Source organism: Ahaetulla prasina, chromosome 7 (assembly GCF_028640845.1).
Source record: "Ahaetulla prasina isolate Xishuangbanna chromosome 7, ASM2864084v1, whole genome shotgun sequence".
Taxonomy (NCBI): Eukaryota; Metazoa; Chordata; class Lepidosauria; order Squamata; family Colubridae; genus Ahaetulla; species Ahaetulla prasina.
The window spans coordinates 43,847,314-43,863,600 of record NC_080545.1 but is presented as its reverse complement, the minus strand read 5'-3'; the positions used below and the strand labels follow the sequence as shown (position 1 = coordinate 43,863,600).

At 40.2% G+C, this 16,287-nt stretch overlaps 1 protein-coding gene across 8 annotated transcripts in view; it reads left to right on the top strand.

Moving 5' to 3' along the window:
* LRIG3 (leucine rich repeats and immunoglobulin like domains 3) overlaps positions 1–16,287 on the top strand; it is a 157,446-nt gene that overhangs the window by 65,415 nt on the left and 75,744 nt on the right. For all 8 annotated transcript variants that reach the window (XM_058191405.1, XM_058191403.1, XM_058191404.1 and 5 more), the window contains 2 exons: positions 12,140–12,274; positions 13,280–13,423. In XM_058191405.1, the coding sequence (XP_058047388.1) occupies positions 12,140–12,274; positions 13,280–13,423 (279 nt within the window). The remainder of the gene's footprint in view (positions 1–12,139; positions 12,275–13,279; positions 13,424–16,287) is intronic.

Genomic DNA, 16,287 nt, shown 5'->3' with positions numbered 1-16,287 from the left:
TGGGCTGAGGGGAGAGTGAGTGGCTCAAAGTCACTGGCTTTCATGCCTGCAATGGGACTAGAACTCAGAGCCTTCTGGTTTCTAGTCTTGTTAACCACTCACTAAATTGGCTGATATGATGTTAATTACCTTTTTCCGGGTACATTTGCAAAAAGAGAGAGAGAGATTATAGATTTGGGGAAAACTTAAGGTATGCTGAAGTACAAAAGTCCTTAGAAGAAGAACGGAAAAAAGTGGTGTGTTAAGATGATTACCAAAATGTACTTTGTTGTTGTTGTTAGTTGCGAAGCCGTGCCCGACCCATCGCGACCCCAAAATGTACTAATTAATGGTAAATAAAACCTGATTCTGCTGGAAATTGAATTTTGGGTATCTCCAGGTTTCTTTTAACTGACTTTTAACTTCTAAATATACAAAATACTGCTGCTTGTTCTTGATTTCAGAACTGTATGATTACTATCAGTTACTAGTTGGCCTTGACAGCAATTTGTTTAGAACTAGTCCATGGAAATGCTCCATGGTGTTTTCCATCTAGCCTGTCCTCCAAGGATGCAATCCTTTATTTCCACACTGCCCTCTCCTACTATACTCATGATGTGAGTAGGCTTATTTGAAGGAGATGCAACCCTCCCTCGCTTAATTCTTTAAAATATCTCAATAGAATTACATAGAATTTTCAGAAAGAAAGTTCTTGTATAAATTGGAGGAAGACCTATTTAGTGGACAATGTTGAAACTTCAGACATTGCAAAAATGTTACACAAAAAACTTATAGTCAATCAATCAATGCCAGCCTAGGTGGAGAGGTTTTGTTTTGCTTCATTTGTTCTAAATTAAATTATATTTGCTGGAAAGATCACTTTGTAAGCATTTTTACACCGGGATGATTTCTAAATATAAAATAGCTTAAGTTGACTTGGCAAATGTTTTATATGGCCATTGCTAATGTAACAACGTGGCACAACATTCATTCATTGCCCTTTTCAGTATATTATTGTTTTGGAGATATATGTGACGGATTCTTTCAAAGCAGTATAATTGGTAAGGTCTAAATGACCCCCCCCCATAAGAACAAATACTTCAACTTGAGCTCCATCAGCCTGTGTTGACCAATTTTATGTATTCTGAAAATTCTGGGATTTGAAGTCTACACATCTGGATGAGACACATTTGAAGAATGCTGTTATAGTCAATTGTTCTAAACATTTCTCTGCTTCTTTCCCCATCTTACAAAAAAAATTGAAACCAGGTGTGTTAAATTGTATACTTATTTCTGCAGAATTCTAAACCACATATCAATTTAAAACGTGTCTTAATTCCATTTAACTATTTTGAAGAAATTTACTGTACCCCATGCAGCTATTGTTAGCTGCCACCTTATGCTAACTGTGCTTCACTGCTATGCAGTGACAGACTGCCATGAACTATGGGGAGGGATATGCTTGGGAAATAGAAAGTAGAAGCTGTGCTTTCTCCAGATACTGCCACAAGGTCACCTTGCTGGAAGGAGGGAGCTGCATAAAAATCTGTGTTTGGACTGATCATTATGAAAATATCTTGCATTATGCATCTTGCATAAAGTGGGGAGAAAGTAGAACTTAGGGATTTTGGCGCACGATTATCAGTTCTGGCTGGCAATGCTGCAATACACTTGATCTTTTAAAAACCCATACCTTTCTCAACAAATGGAGTCCAGGATCATTTTAATTTAGTAGTTCAAGTTGTGGGCAGTCTGACAGCTATAGTCTTTATCTGCTATATGACTCAGTATTCTAATTTAAGATGGTGGTTGTACAGGTTGTACATGTAAAATTGTTTTTACTTTCTTCAGAGTTATAAATACATACTGTCTTATTTTCTTTTGAACCCTGAAATAAGGGCTTGGCCTTATTTTTGGGGGGGGGTTCTTTATTTCGGGGGTGCAGGAGGCCCAGGGTGGCTTGCGCACTCACAGCCAGAAGTCCGGCAGAGAGAGTATTGTGCCTCGCTCGCTCCCCCCGATGCAGCCGGGCCCCTCTTATCTCCTGCCAGATGCTGATAGTGCTGAAGAATGTCGTGGCATGCCTCCAGCCCCCAGCCCTGGCACCATGCCCGGACAGGCCGAACAAACAAACCTCCCTCCGATAGCATGTGCGCCTGAAGCCAGCCACGAGCTGGGATTACCAACAGCTGGAGACGAAACGATGCAATGGATAGATCCACGCTTCCGGAGAATGGAGAGGCGACGTTACCAAAAGGAAGGGAGGGGCAGGCCTGGATAAGTGCTGAGTCATGGAGCCACACCCCATGGCCTATATAAAGGATCTGCTTTCTGGCATTCTCTGAGTCAGGCAAAGTCTAACTTGGGTTACTGAAGTCACATCCTGGTCTCCTGCCTGCCCTGAGAACTCTGACAGAACATTGGCAAAGCTGCAGAGGCTTTGCAGCCACGCTTGATACAGACTTCCCCGACCCGGCCGTCAGAGGAGGAGTGGGACACGACAGAGAGGCTTCCTTCGTGCACCACCATCAAGCCCTTCCCCTTCTGCAGGGGGTGTGTGTGTGTCAAATGCGAGCAGCCTGAAGGCACCAAGCTGTGCAAGTGCCTGTCCCCAACCCCTGATCACGTACCTCCCAGGCCTACCACGTCGATGTGGACGAAGCCATGAGCACCAGATCCTTGAGCTCATAGCCAATACCGCCGGCACCCACCACCAGCACCCACATGGAAACCATGGCCTGGGCTAGCTCTTCCTGCAGGGTCCAGCTCCAGCCATCACTATAGAGTGGGAAGCACACTCCCAGAGCGGCCGCTGCCCTGGCTGGGGTTTGGAAGCCGCAGAGGCAGAGTTTGGAGGAGAGAAAGAAAGATTTCTGCTGCTTTCCTTGCATGCAGCCAAAAGCAGAAGCAGCAGAAGTCTTTCTTTCTCTCCCCTTCCCTCCCCTGCTCTTCTCCGCTTTGATTACTGACTAGAGTGCCTGCCAGCGAGCCTGGAAAACCTCTCCTCCTCGGGAGTCACCGAACTGGATGGCAATCAGGCCAGACTTCCTGGGAAAGGGAGTCTTGCGAGATCCTTGCCCACCCTCTCTTCCTCCTGCAGGTTCAGTTTACTCTTTCCAGGCACCCGGTAGCGAGACGCTGGGCAGCTGTGCTGAGGGCAGCCCAGACAGACATAGCTCGGCCTGCCCAGCCACAGCTAACACTCCTTGCCGGTGGCTGAGCTTGGCCGCAGGAGGCTGCTGGGCCTCTGCAGATGGCATCAGCAGTAGCAACACCTGCAGTGCCTCAGTCATCCCCACTGAGACCCGCTCCCAGCTGTGGGATGTGCCAGGCCTGCCATTGTAATCCTCCGCAACTGCCTGCCCTGCATAGAGGCCTCTGCTGCTGGTGGCTGCCCTGCTAAGTAAGCCCCAGGGTGGCGATGCTTGCACTGGGGCTGCTGGAGCAGGCACTTGGTAGCATGGGCTATGCAGACATGGTGCCTGGGTGTAGGGCCGAGAGCAGGCGGGCCACTCTTGGCCCTGCACCCAGGACCAAGAACATCCTGGGTGCATCCTGGGTCCAGGAGCAGGCGCTCAAGGTTTACGGTCAGTGCCATGGGCGGCGAAAGGGGTGGGGGGTGCAGGAGTTCGCAGGGATGTGGCTGCCTTGGGAGGGTTGGGGGGGTGAGGGACCTATGTGTGTGTGGGTGGGGGCTTATTTTGGGGGGAGGGCGTATATTTAAGCCCACCCCAAAACTCAGGCTTGGCCTTATTTTTGGAACATGTCCTATTTTCGGGGAAACACAGTATTTATGTACATTAGATTTATCCTTTGTCTGATATTTGAATCTTGTTTTGATATATTTCAACTAAAAATAATTGTGTATTGTGAAACTTTGAACTTCAGTGATGATGGTTGTACATGTATAAGCCAGAGCTCACAACAGTTAACAAAATCAACATATGCTTGAAATAACCTCAAAACTTTGGAATTGTAATCTAATTGGAAAAATAGGTGATAGCTAAAATCTGTACATCCGAAATTAATGAACATAATGTGTATTGCATTTTTAAAATTATTTTTAAATAATGTAAGTATTATATTTCTATTAGCATTTTATGGTAGGCTTAAAAAGCATGTGAATCTTGAAATAGAAAGCTGAAAGTTGAAATGAAGGTAGAGGCATGGCACATTGAAATACTGGCAAGGTTTTTTTTGTTGGAATTCACTTGGAAAAATTCCATTAAATAAAATGTATGGCATTTTTATTTATTATTATTTGTTTATTGAAATAAGTAAAATTGCCCATCTCAGTGGTTTAATGTTATTATAGTGAGGCAAGGGGAAAAGATAGAAAAGGAGATTGGAGCAGGTTTTTTTTTATTTATTTGCACTTATATCCCGCCCTTCTCCGAAGACTCAGGGCGGCTTACACTATGTTAGCAATAGTCTTCATCCTATTTGTATATTTATATACAAAGTCAACTTATTGCCCCCAACAATCTGGGTCCTCATTTTACCTACCTTATAAAGGATGGAAGGCTGAGTCAACCTTGGGCCTGGTGGGACTAGAGCCTGCAGTAATTGCAGGCAGCTGCTGTTAATAATAGACTGTCTTAGCAGTCTGAGCCACAGAGGCCCACAGAGGTTTGGAAAGTTCTTAAGTGTGGTTAGGAGATAAAAGATAAATCATTCATCTCCATGTTAAATGCTTGGTCCATAGTGCAAAAATTCAAAATACAATGTAGGAACAAAAAACAAATGAGTATGTGGGAGCCTCAGCATATGTGAAGCATGCCACATAAATGAGATCACAGAGTAGTACACAATTGGAAAGGAAGTAGGAATTCAGTAAGGAAAGCTATAGAATAGTGGGAGTCAAAAACAAACATAAGCTTGAAATAAAGTTTAAAAAAGCAAAAGACATAAGTCAGCATGGATGAAAGACATGGTATCTCGGCTTCATACCATTTTTAAAATTTGCAAGTTTAGACTAATACTTTTAGGCTCAGTCTGGAAGCCAATTCAGCCTGGAAGCTTGCATGTTGGGATATCAGCCAATCCTTGTTTAAAGAGTTTTAGAAACTGGTACATGCATCTTTTTAAATCTGAAGTGCTGCACAGCCATATGAATTTATCCTACTTGTAATCTTTTATTTTATTTTATTTTTTATAAAAGAAAATTAAATGTGAAGGAATCCTTTTGGCCGAAGGACATCTTAACACTGTAAGTGGAGTTGTGGATATCTCTGATAAAAAGGGAAAAAAAGAATATAAAAAAGTACATGGAACCGAAGACAAGCATAATGTAATACATAAAATAATACATCATTTTTGCTTTTTTGTGATTTTATGCCTTAATATAGCATAGCACTAACATAGTGCTAGCATAGTGGAATAAATAATACACTGTAGAATCATTAGTAGCTGATTAATTATCTGAATCAGTTCCTACTGTTATTGCCAGTTGGAAGCTAAAGGGATAAAAACTGGAATATCTGGAAGACACTAGATTGAGAAAGACTGTCTTAGCGCTATTATCTAATATAGTACTTTGGAGTTTTCTAATTTGCTTTTTTAATTTTTATGAAGAGCTGACTCTCTTGATCAAACACCTAGAACTAGAAATATTCTTACATTCAAATCTGAACCTGCCAAGTGAAACAGTGATTAGTAAAGTACTTGTCTTGAAGGATCTGAGGATTCTTTTTTTTTAAAGTTTTTTGTATTTTTTATTTTTCTTACACACATATTATAAATGTACATTTTCTTATTCATAGATAATCATACATACTCTATCTAAAGAAAGTACAAAAATAAAACTTTTTAATTACCTTTGGAGTTGCTCTTCTACCCTTTTTTCCCTTCGTTTTACAACAAACCTTCTTCTCTTTTCCCTCCCTCCTTCTCCTTTCCTACCTTCTTCCTCCTCCTCCTCTCCTTTCTCATACCTACTTCCCTTTCCTCTCCCCCACTCCTCTTCTCTTTCCCTCCTTTCTCACCTTCTCTCCTACTCTTATCCCCTAACTTATCTTCCTCTCCTTCTCCTTCCTTCCATCCCTCTCTCTCCTTCACCTCCTCTATCTTACCTTCTATTCCTCTCTTCTTTCTTTCTTCCTTGTTGTATATTATTTCCCTTGTTTGGTATCTAAGCAACTCCAATCTTCTGATAATATATACTTTCTTTTCGATTTCTTTTCTATTTTACCCAATCCATCACTTCATGGTTGTACATTTATATCTATAATCTTCTCTTCTTCATCCCTCCTTCCTCTTTTCCATCTATTTTGGCGATATCGAGTTTCTGTTTCTTCATTACCATTTTTCTCATTTCTTTCCCATTTATTTACATTATTTATCTATCTATTGACTTTTATTTCTGTCTCTTTTCTAACCATACATAAAATCTTTCCCATGTCTTGAAATACACCGATTTCTCTTTATCTTTTATTCTTTAAGTTAATCTATTCATTTCCGCACAATCTAAGATCTTTTTTATTACTTCACCTTCTGATGGGATTCTTTCTAACTTCCAATTTTGCTCAAATACAAGTGTTGCTGCTGTTATTACATGAATAATTAAATACATTTCTTCTTTGCAATATCTTTCTGGCAAAATACCCAATAAGAAAATTTCTGGCTTTAATTCTATAGATTTGTGTAGCATTTCCTTTAACCATGTCTGTATTCTAAACCAATATTTTTTTACTTCTATACATGTCCACCACGTATGATAATATGACCCCAGCAAATTCGAACATTTCCAGCATTTAGCTGATTTATCTTTAAACATTTTTGCTAGTCTTTCTGGTGGCATGTGCCATCTATAAAACATTTTTATATAGGTTTTCCTTATATGCTGTTGCCATGGTCAATTTATAATTCCTTTCCCATAGTTGTTGCCATTTCTCTAATTCTATTGCATAACCAAAAATTTTTGCCCATGTTATCGTTGTTTCTTTTACTTCTTCATCTTCTAGTCTAACTTGCAATAAATAATTATACATTTTTAATCATTTTTTCATCCTTTCCAGTCAATATCTGATCCAACTCTGATTCCCCCAAATTAAAACCATATTGTTTCAAGTCTTTATCATATCTTGATTGTATTTGCAATCTTGTGTACCAATCAGTCTCAGAAGGATCTGAGGATTCTGTTAGGACCAGATTTTTACAAGTAAAGCTTGATATAAGTGAATGCATTGTTCTGCCTCTGTTCCAAGTTTAGATTTAAAGCTTTAGATGTCCTTGGTGGGTCCTTATTGGTTGCAGTGAGAATTAATCGAGTTCTGTTACAAGTCACAGTCTGCTGTCACATTCAATTCTTAGTGAGATTAATGGCTGTTGAAGCTGAAATCTAGTAGTTACAAGTTAAATTGCAAGTTAAATGCCTTAAGTTTTATTACAGATACATTTATTCTAAGCATTTACACTGTTTTAGGCACTAAATAATTCTACTGACAGTGAATATTAGTGTAATAGAAACTCTTAGAATACTTTTATAGAGATTAGATTCTTTACAGAAAGTAGCACTGGACCTTGTAATGCCTGTTTAGTTACACTAGCCCACAAATATACCATGGCAACTGAATAGATAATAATAAAATCTAGTTAAAATGGTAGGTTCAAAAATATAATTCTAGTCCAGAGCAATAGAAAAACCTTTCCAGATCTTTGGATTTGTGTCTGTTATTGTATAAATTTCTGAAGTTCCGAATTGATCTGAACCAGTTATGAATGTCAAATTCATTTCTCAAATTGAATAGACAATTTTATTAGTTCCATTTAATCAAATATGTCCAAATCAAATTTGTCCAATTCAGGCACTTTTGACAAATGGGCATTTATATATGTATTTTAATCATTGTAATTGGTACATACTGAATCTGATATGAATGAAAGATTTGGTTCAAATCAGTTTGGATGTTCAAATTTAACATGCTTATTTTCATTTAAATTGAATAGGACCTGTCTTCCATTCTACAGATGTCCAAACCAGATGATTTGGACATCCAAGCAAGATGGTGGCAATGGAGAAAGTATTGTTACATCGTGGGGAGAAAAGTTGTTATTAAACTAAGATAAAATGGTAGGAGGAGAGATTGAGAGGGAAAGATAAGTCATAGAAAAAGAAAAAAAGACTGGAGAAAAGAAAAGATGACAATTGGAGAAATTAGAAGAGAGAGAAGCCACAGACTGGGGGCAGCAAAACCAACTAGTGGAGAACAGAGTCAAACCAGTGAGCAAGTGGGGCCAGCTGCAGAGCAGGGAGGAAAATCAGCTGTGGGGCGGAGAGGCCATCTGTGATGAGCCGGGACGAGGCACGGAAGAAACACAGCTGAAGAACAATTCTGACTCCCCTTTATTGCTCCAACTTTCCCCCAAATGTCCCCATGTTTCCTGCAAGTCCTGGAGCAAAAGCTCCTACACTCACCTGTCGGCCTCTGGCTGTGAGTAGTCCAGCAAACAAAGTTAGCAATGCAGCAAACAAGGCAAGAAGTCCAGTAAGCAAAGTTAGCAAAATCCAGACATCGGCAACAGCATGCAAAGCTCCAAGAAACCACTGTTTGTTCCCGACAAATGTCCCTCCCAACTACGTCTCCTTAAGTTTCAGTCCCCAGGTGAGTCTCGTGAAGAGTGGCGGGACACTCTCGTCCCGAGTCATCGGGTTGGCCTGCGCTGCACCTGCCTCCTCTCTGTGCTCAGGGATCAGAGGGCGGTCCTTTCCCATCGCCAGAGCCCCATTGCTCCTCTGCTCCACTGCCTGCCCTCTCTTCCCACGTCTCTCGGTCATTCTCCACCCATTCTTCCTAGCTGGCAATCCTTCCCAGTGAAGAGAAGGACCAGGGGAGACATGATAGCAGTGTTCCAATATTTGAGAGGCTGCCACAGAGACGAAAGGGTCAAGCTATTTTCCAAGGCACCCAAAGGCCAGACAAGGAATAATGGATGGAAACTGATCAAGGAGAGATTCAACCTAGAAATAAGGAGAAATTTTCTGACAGTGAGAACAACCAACCATTGGAACAGCTTGCCTTCAGAAGGAGCTTCACCAATGGAAGTTTGTGACTCAATTACATTATTGCAATTTTGATTTTTCTTCTTTCCATAACTTCTTGCTGCATTAATAACTCTGGAGAATTCAAAAGTGTGCATTATTTTGGTTGATTTTAATACAAATATTGCTGTAATGAAGAATTTGTTGTGTTTGTGAGTCTTATGGATCAACTGTTTAATGTAAAAGATGTTAATGACCAATGAACCATCAAAAAATACAGCAGTTCTGATTTTTATGTGTAGACCCATATCGCACTGGCTATGACTGAGCACTTAATTGCACTCAGACAATGTGCCTGAGATCTGAAAAACCAACTACCAGTAGATCAATCTGCCCCATATAGGAATGTTTTCCTGAGAGGTCAGTCCCGTTTTCAGATAGCAACTAACAAAATGTTGCATGTCTTAATTATTGAGAGTGTCTCTGGACTACATTGAGATGCAATTAAATCATTAATGTCTCACCTGCTGTTCTCTCCTTGCAGTCCCATATAAAACTAATGGAGGTTGGCTATAAAACAGGCTGCCTCAAGTAATTTGCTAGGCCGTTAAACCAATTTGAGCGTGGGATTATTTGCAGTTGTTACTGAACTGCTAAACATCATGATACAAGCAACCTTATCCAACTAGTTGTAAAAAAAACCTGTTCTATGAAACAGTGATGACCCAAAAACTGAAGTGTATGTTCTGTTAGCTAAACTGAATGTTTTTCACATTGCAAAACAGGAGCCATGGAGTTCAGAAAATTGCTGGTCGAGGTTATAATTTTACAGCAAGGAAAATTTTATTTGGCACTTAGTCATTGGCAGTTTTAATGGCTTGTTAGTAATCAATTTATTAAGGCCGGTTAAACATCTGATCTCTGCTTGTCTTGATTGCTAATAAATCTAACGCTTTATTATTTTTTAAAGATATTGTGTTTAAGGAAATCTTTCTAGCCAAGAATTAAAGTTAATGGCTCAGTACTAGACCTAAGCAAGACTGAAAGTTGATGCTGATTGAGAACAATATCTGAGCATAAAAAAACAGTATTTCTTGTTTTCTCATCTGCTGTGACCAGTTAATCCACAATTTCTGTTTTGCGTTTATGTGTGTGTCAAAAAAAATGTGAGTGGTAATTAATAACAGTCTTACCAGTTCCTTTTAATGCTTTTTAGACACTATGTTTGCCAGACATCTTATTTTAAATAGGAACAGCTTGTTCTGAATGAGTGCTAAATTGATGTATTTGGAATATTTCAAATGATACAATTTTTAAACAGCTTAAGAAGGACAGACAGACAAGTTTCTTCCTCTGTTCTGCAGAGAATCTAATATGCATGTTAAGTTTCTGCTCTTTAAGTTCCTTTTGTCTCAGCAGTTGTCTAACAGAAAAGCTTATGTTAACAGATGTGTTTGGACAATTTCCCATTCTAATTCCTCATCAAGTTCAGAGCCAATTATATATTTATTTGATTTATCAAAACACTTATTAGTCACATTTCCCCTCAACAGGACATCCAAGCTGATAACATAATTAGGACAACTTTTTCATAATTTCATTTTGCTCAATCAGCCTTAGCCCCAGGTACACCAGACAGGAAACATGACACAATGAGTTAAATCTACTTTACTGTAGGGCTACATTATTAGAATCTTGCTAGTTTGAACATCCCATCACCACTTCTAACCATCAAATCAATTAGGGTGGATCATTCCTAAGTTTTTTTCCTGACCATTAAGTCCTTGGATTTTCTGTGTCCTATCGATTGTTTCCTAGGCAGATCTCTTTTCCTCATCCCCCAATGCCATCCATACATTTCATTACAGTGGAGCCTACAAACTGGTATTCTAAATTTATCTTCCTTTCTGGTTTCTTCCTAGTATACTGTTTCAGCTCATAGCTATCTGATACAAAGTTAGGCAAGGATTAACATAGGAGAAAACCCACTCGAGCAATGTTAGAGTCCTCTAAAATCTGGAATTACCTTTATTACAATAAGGACTGCCTATTTCTTAATTTTGGACCTCAAAACTATAATCATTCTGTAATTAGAATCAAATGTCTTGACATAATGTACAAGGAAGAAAAGATGCAATTGTGGTAGAGACATTAAAAACCTCTCTGTAATGATGTGGTACTGCACCTTTGTTGCCTGCACACTGTTCTCCACAGTGAGATCTGTTTTCTGTAATTTTCCTCAAAGAGCGGAATCAAAAGCCTGTTTTTTTCCGTTGGCTGTTTCTCATCGCAATTATGGTGATACTCTTCTTGATTGTCTCACAAATTCATATCATATTTAAAATATATCAACCGAATTAAATTCAACTATGTATATTATGGGATAAATAATTTCTTGTTGTCTATTAGATAAAATTTCTTTTTTAGGTTTCCTCCTTGATTTTCTCCTTACATATCACCCTGTTCTTTACATTCATCTTCTGGTCAACCCTTCTATTTCCTCATAGTCCTTTTGTCTGTCATTTGTTCTATCTTGAGTTTTAATTTGATTTGTTCTTTCTTGTACTATTTCATATCATTTTGCCTCCTGTCTCAGGTGTTTTTGTAAGTGGGCTTTTAAATTTTTGATTTGCTTCATCACTGGGTAACATTCAAAAAAGAGAAGTCTTATTTCTTTGATTAGCATAATACTTTCAATTTCTTTTTATTCTTTTACTTGTTGTTTTCTTTCTTGTTTTTATTGGAAGAAAATGTTTTTTTTTGTCTCACTTTCTCTAACTTTTGTTTAATTGTATTGTATAATATTGTGGCTGGGAACAGGTAGATTCTCTCTTCTATTCATGTGCAGCACTTGCTAAAAATGGCTTTAATTTTATTGCTTATAAGTCTACTTTTAATGAACTCTAATTCAGAGTTCAGAATTATTTTATGATACTTCTTTTGCTTGCATTCTTCCCTTTCCCTCCTACCATTTCAAAACTTTTAGATCTTTATTTGGTACTTGGTAATTTTAAGTTTTTTAAGTATTAAGTATGATGTTGATACTATGCATGCCTGTGTATATGATTTAACTAAACTATTGGGAAATATAAAGCTTGTCAGTGGTCCAGAAGTTGTTTTTAATGCTAATTAAAACTGCTAATTGCTAATTTTTGCTAATTTTGCTAATTTTTAATTCAGGATAAATAACAAGATCATGAACATTCTGCCTGAAGAACTGAAACTATTTCAATCCCTCGAAACTTTAGATCTCAGCAACAACAATATTTCTGTGCTTGAGATGGGGTCATTTCCTCCACTGATACTCAAGAACCTGTAAGCTAAGTTCAAGCTTTCATTTCATCCAAAATTTTCTTTAAAAAAACCTTTTTCAATCCATTAATGTAATCAGGGAACTCTGGGACCAAAGAGGTTCATAGTGATTCACAAAAAGCTCTGTGGGTATGGATTCCCCAACTGGGCTTTTTTCTTTTTATTTTTTTGCTCCTAACATCTGACCTTAAAAAAAATAGGTTAATAATGCCCACATGGACCAGTGCACTTTTGGTGTTAATTTTTTATTGTGCTATCCAGTTCCTGGCTAGAATTGATTGAATATCAAATTCAAAATAATAGCACATTGACATGACTCTATTATTAAGATAATTGGGGGATATAGTGCCTTGTGCAGATTTTGCTTTTTGTTCATGTTATCATCACCCTATGCACAGTGGATATTATATTTGCATAGAAGTCTGTTTTCGTAGCTTCAAACTAAGTAGTGGTGAACATAATGCCTGTAATTTAGAGTCAGGAATGTCCAGTACAACTTGTGTAGGACAGCAGTCAGAATCTCAAGAGAGAACCATCACTTTAATCAAATGAAAATTCACTGGACTTTGTTGACTGTGCCAACTGATTCATTCATTGATCCTTTTCATCCTAATTATGATACTTTTTTTAAAGGCAGAGACAACTATCTGACAAATTATTCTTGGTGTTCTGTAAATTGAGTCAATATTTAAATAATAAAACAATAGGTATTTGAGGCTATTGTGAAAAAGAATCACATTTTTCAATTTAATATTTTTAAAGTATTTAAAATTGAGTTGAATATTTTAAAATTACTGTCATTTCAGGATTAATGTAAATTGTAAATTATAGTTCTTTGGAATCAATGTGGGGGATTCTCTGACTTTTAAGAACTTTAAGAACTCAAAGTGACACTTATCCACTGATGGGACAAGGACTTTTAAAATGAAGATTAAGATGAATAAACAGCAGATGATTAGTACAGAATTTATACATTTTCAGATATGTTATTCTGCCCTTCTTTCCCAGCCACATTAGCAACAATCGGATTGTTTCACTGGAACCAGGCATTTTTGACAACTTGGCTAACAAACTTCAAGTCTTGAAGCTGAACAAAAACCGCATTTCAACCATTCCACAGAAGATGTTTAAACTTCCCCATCTCCAACATCTGTGAGTACATCCTCCAATTGCCTTGTTCCTTTCAGTGATTTTTGCAGGCTTCCTTCAGTAGTTGAACATTAGCCCTCTTAGCAATCACATAAATTCAGGTCAGATTTAGACGCAACAAAAACACAATTCTGAATTTTTATATTAATTTATTTTCTTTGCATTGCCTGGAATAAGATACTTGTAATGCTGTTGTGGTTTATAGTGTTGTATAGAAGGAAAATAAGACCCTTTCTTTAGATTCTTTTCTCTCATTGTTAGTAAATCACTAAAAATATTGACAGAATACATTGTAAAAGGCTGGCTGTACCAAGAAAGAAGTTACTTGTTTTTCCACACATGGCTGAACCCTCATCATTCACTATCCCATTCCCAGACTAAAGTAATCTCCTTGATGACTAATTACTTTTGTTAAGAAAAGTAAAGTGAGAAACTGATAAAAATACTGAATGTGTAAACTGCAATGTGCAAAAATTAGTAGAGAAGTGTCAGATATTAGAAACACAAAAAAATACTTGCCTCTCAAAGAGATGATAAGTAGCTGTGTAGTACAGAATAAAAAAGTTAATAAACAAAAGTAGTGGGTTTCAAATGGGGGCACATTCACAGATGGAACTCAGAAATAATCTGAGTAGGACACATAGTAAGTCACTGAAAGTTTAATTAAAACTTTAATTAGGTATGATAACAATGCCTGGAAATATATAAGTGAGTATTTCAGAAGAACTGGACTTATGTTTCTATCATTATTAAAACCCAACTTCTTGATTCAATGACTATTGGAATTCAAAGTATGAAATGGGAGAATCAAGTTTTCAAGAATAATGAGCAGATGTCCATATCACAGTGCTGAAAGGCACTATGGCATCCATGGTACCATTGGGTAGTAATAAAAAAACTTCAATATTTTCTTTAATTTCTAAAAATTATGAGATAATAAAGCTCCCCTGATTTGCGATCTTATTCAGGGGGAGTCCGCGGACCTTATGGGCATTACAGAGACCTGGTTGGGTCCAGAGGGGGGGTTCCCCTTGTTGAGCTGTGCCCTCCAGGTTTCCGAGCATTTCATCAGCCGAGGGCCCAAGATAGGGGTGGGGGGGTGGCGGTTGTCATTAAGGAAGATCTAGAGCCGAGGGAGGCCACTGTTCCTCAGATTGCCGGCTGTGAATCCCTCTATGTGAGGTGGGGCCATAGGAATCAGTTGGGCTTGTTGATCGCATACCTGGCTCCTTGCTGCATGACCACAGCCCTGCCCGAGCTGTTGGAGGTACTTGCCACTGTGGCGGTTGAGACCCCCAGACTCATAGTCATGGGGGATTTCAACCTACCATCAGCTGGCTTGTTATCAACTACAGCTCGGGAGTTCCAGGCTTCCATGACGGCCTTGGACCTGATTCGGGTAAATGATGGCCCTACGCACATGAGGGGAGGCACGCTGGACCTGATTTATATCTCTGGACAGTGGTTAAATGATCTGGAACTAGATGATTTAGTAACAGAACCGATGTCATGGTCCGATCATTTTCTCCTTCGCCTAGACTTCCGAACCGCCATCCACCATCGCAGGGAGACGGAACCTTTACGGTGGTTCCGTCCCAGGCGCCTGATGGACCCTGAGAGGTTCCTGACGGAGCTTGGGCCATTCCCTGAGGATCTGGCCCACGGCACGACTGAGGAACTAGTTGCCTTGGACCGTGTCGTGCCTTTGCAGCCTCTGACCCGGCGCAGATCTCGTCTGGCCCCTTGGTTCTCCGAGGGGCTGAGGGAGATGAAACGCCGGAGAAGACATCTAGAGAGCACCTGGAGGTCCAGTCGTTCCGAAGCTGATCGGACACTAGTTAGGTCCTATTCTAGGACCTACCTAGTGGCAATGAGGGAGGCGAGGCGCTCATACGCCTCCACCCTCATTGCGTCGGCAGATAACCGCCCGGCCGCCCTGTTTCGGGGGACCCGCTCCCTCCTTCATCAGGAGGTGCGGGATGACCCTTTGCAGGGACGTGCCGAGGAGTTTAGTGGTTGTCTATACGATAAAATCGCTCAGCTCCGGGATGGTCTGGACCGAAATTGGGATGATCCAAGCGAGGGAGAGGAGGCACGTCATGTTGAGTCTGTTTGGGATGAGTTTGACCCTGTGGCTCCCGAGGATGTGGACAGGTTGTTGGGGAGGCTTCACGCCACTACATGTTTACTGGACCCGTGTCCTTCCTGGCTGGTACTGGCCACTCAGGAGGTGACACGAGGCTGGCTCCAGGGGATTATCAACGCTTCTTTGTTGGAAGGGGTTTTCCCTGCCGCCTTGAAAGAGGCGGTGGTGAGACCCCTCCTCAAGAAGCCCTCCCTGGACCCAGCTCTTTTGGGTAATTATCGTCCGGTCTCCAACCTTCGCTTTGTTGCAAAGGTTGTAGAGAGTGCTGTGGCGCGACAGCTACCCCAATACCTGGATGAAGCCGTCTATCTAGACCCGTTCCAGTCCGGCTTCCGACCCGGATACAGCACGGAGACAGCTTTGGTCGCATTGGTGGATGACCTCTGGAGGGCCAGGGACAGGGGTTATTCCTCTGCCCTGGTCCTATTAGACCTCTCAGCGGCTTTTGATACCATCGACCATGGTATCTTGCTGCGCCGGTTGGGGGGATTGGGAGTGGGAGGCACCGTGGTTCTCCTCCTATCTCTCTGACCGGTCGCAGACGGTGTTGACAGGGGGGCAGAGGTCGACCGCGAGGTGCCTCACTTGTGGGGTGCCGCAGGGGTCGATCCTCTCGCCCCTTCTGTTCAACATCTATATGAAGCCGTTGGGTGAGATCATCAGTGGCTTTGGGGTGAGATACCAGCTGTACGCTGATGACACCCAGCTGTACTTTTCCATC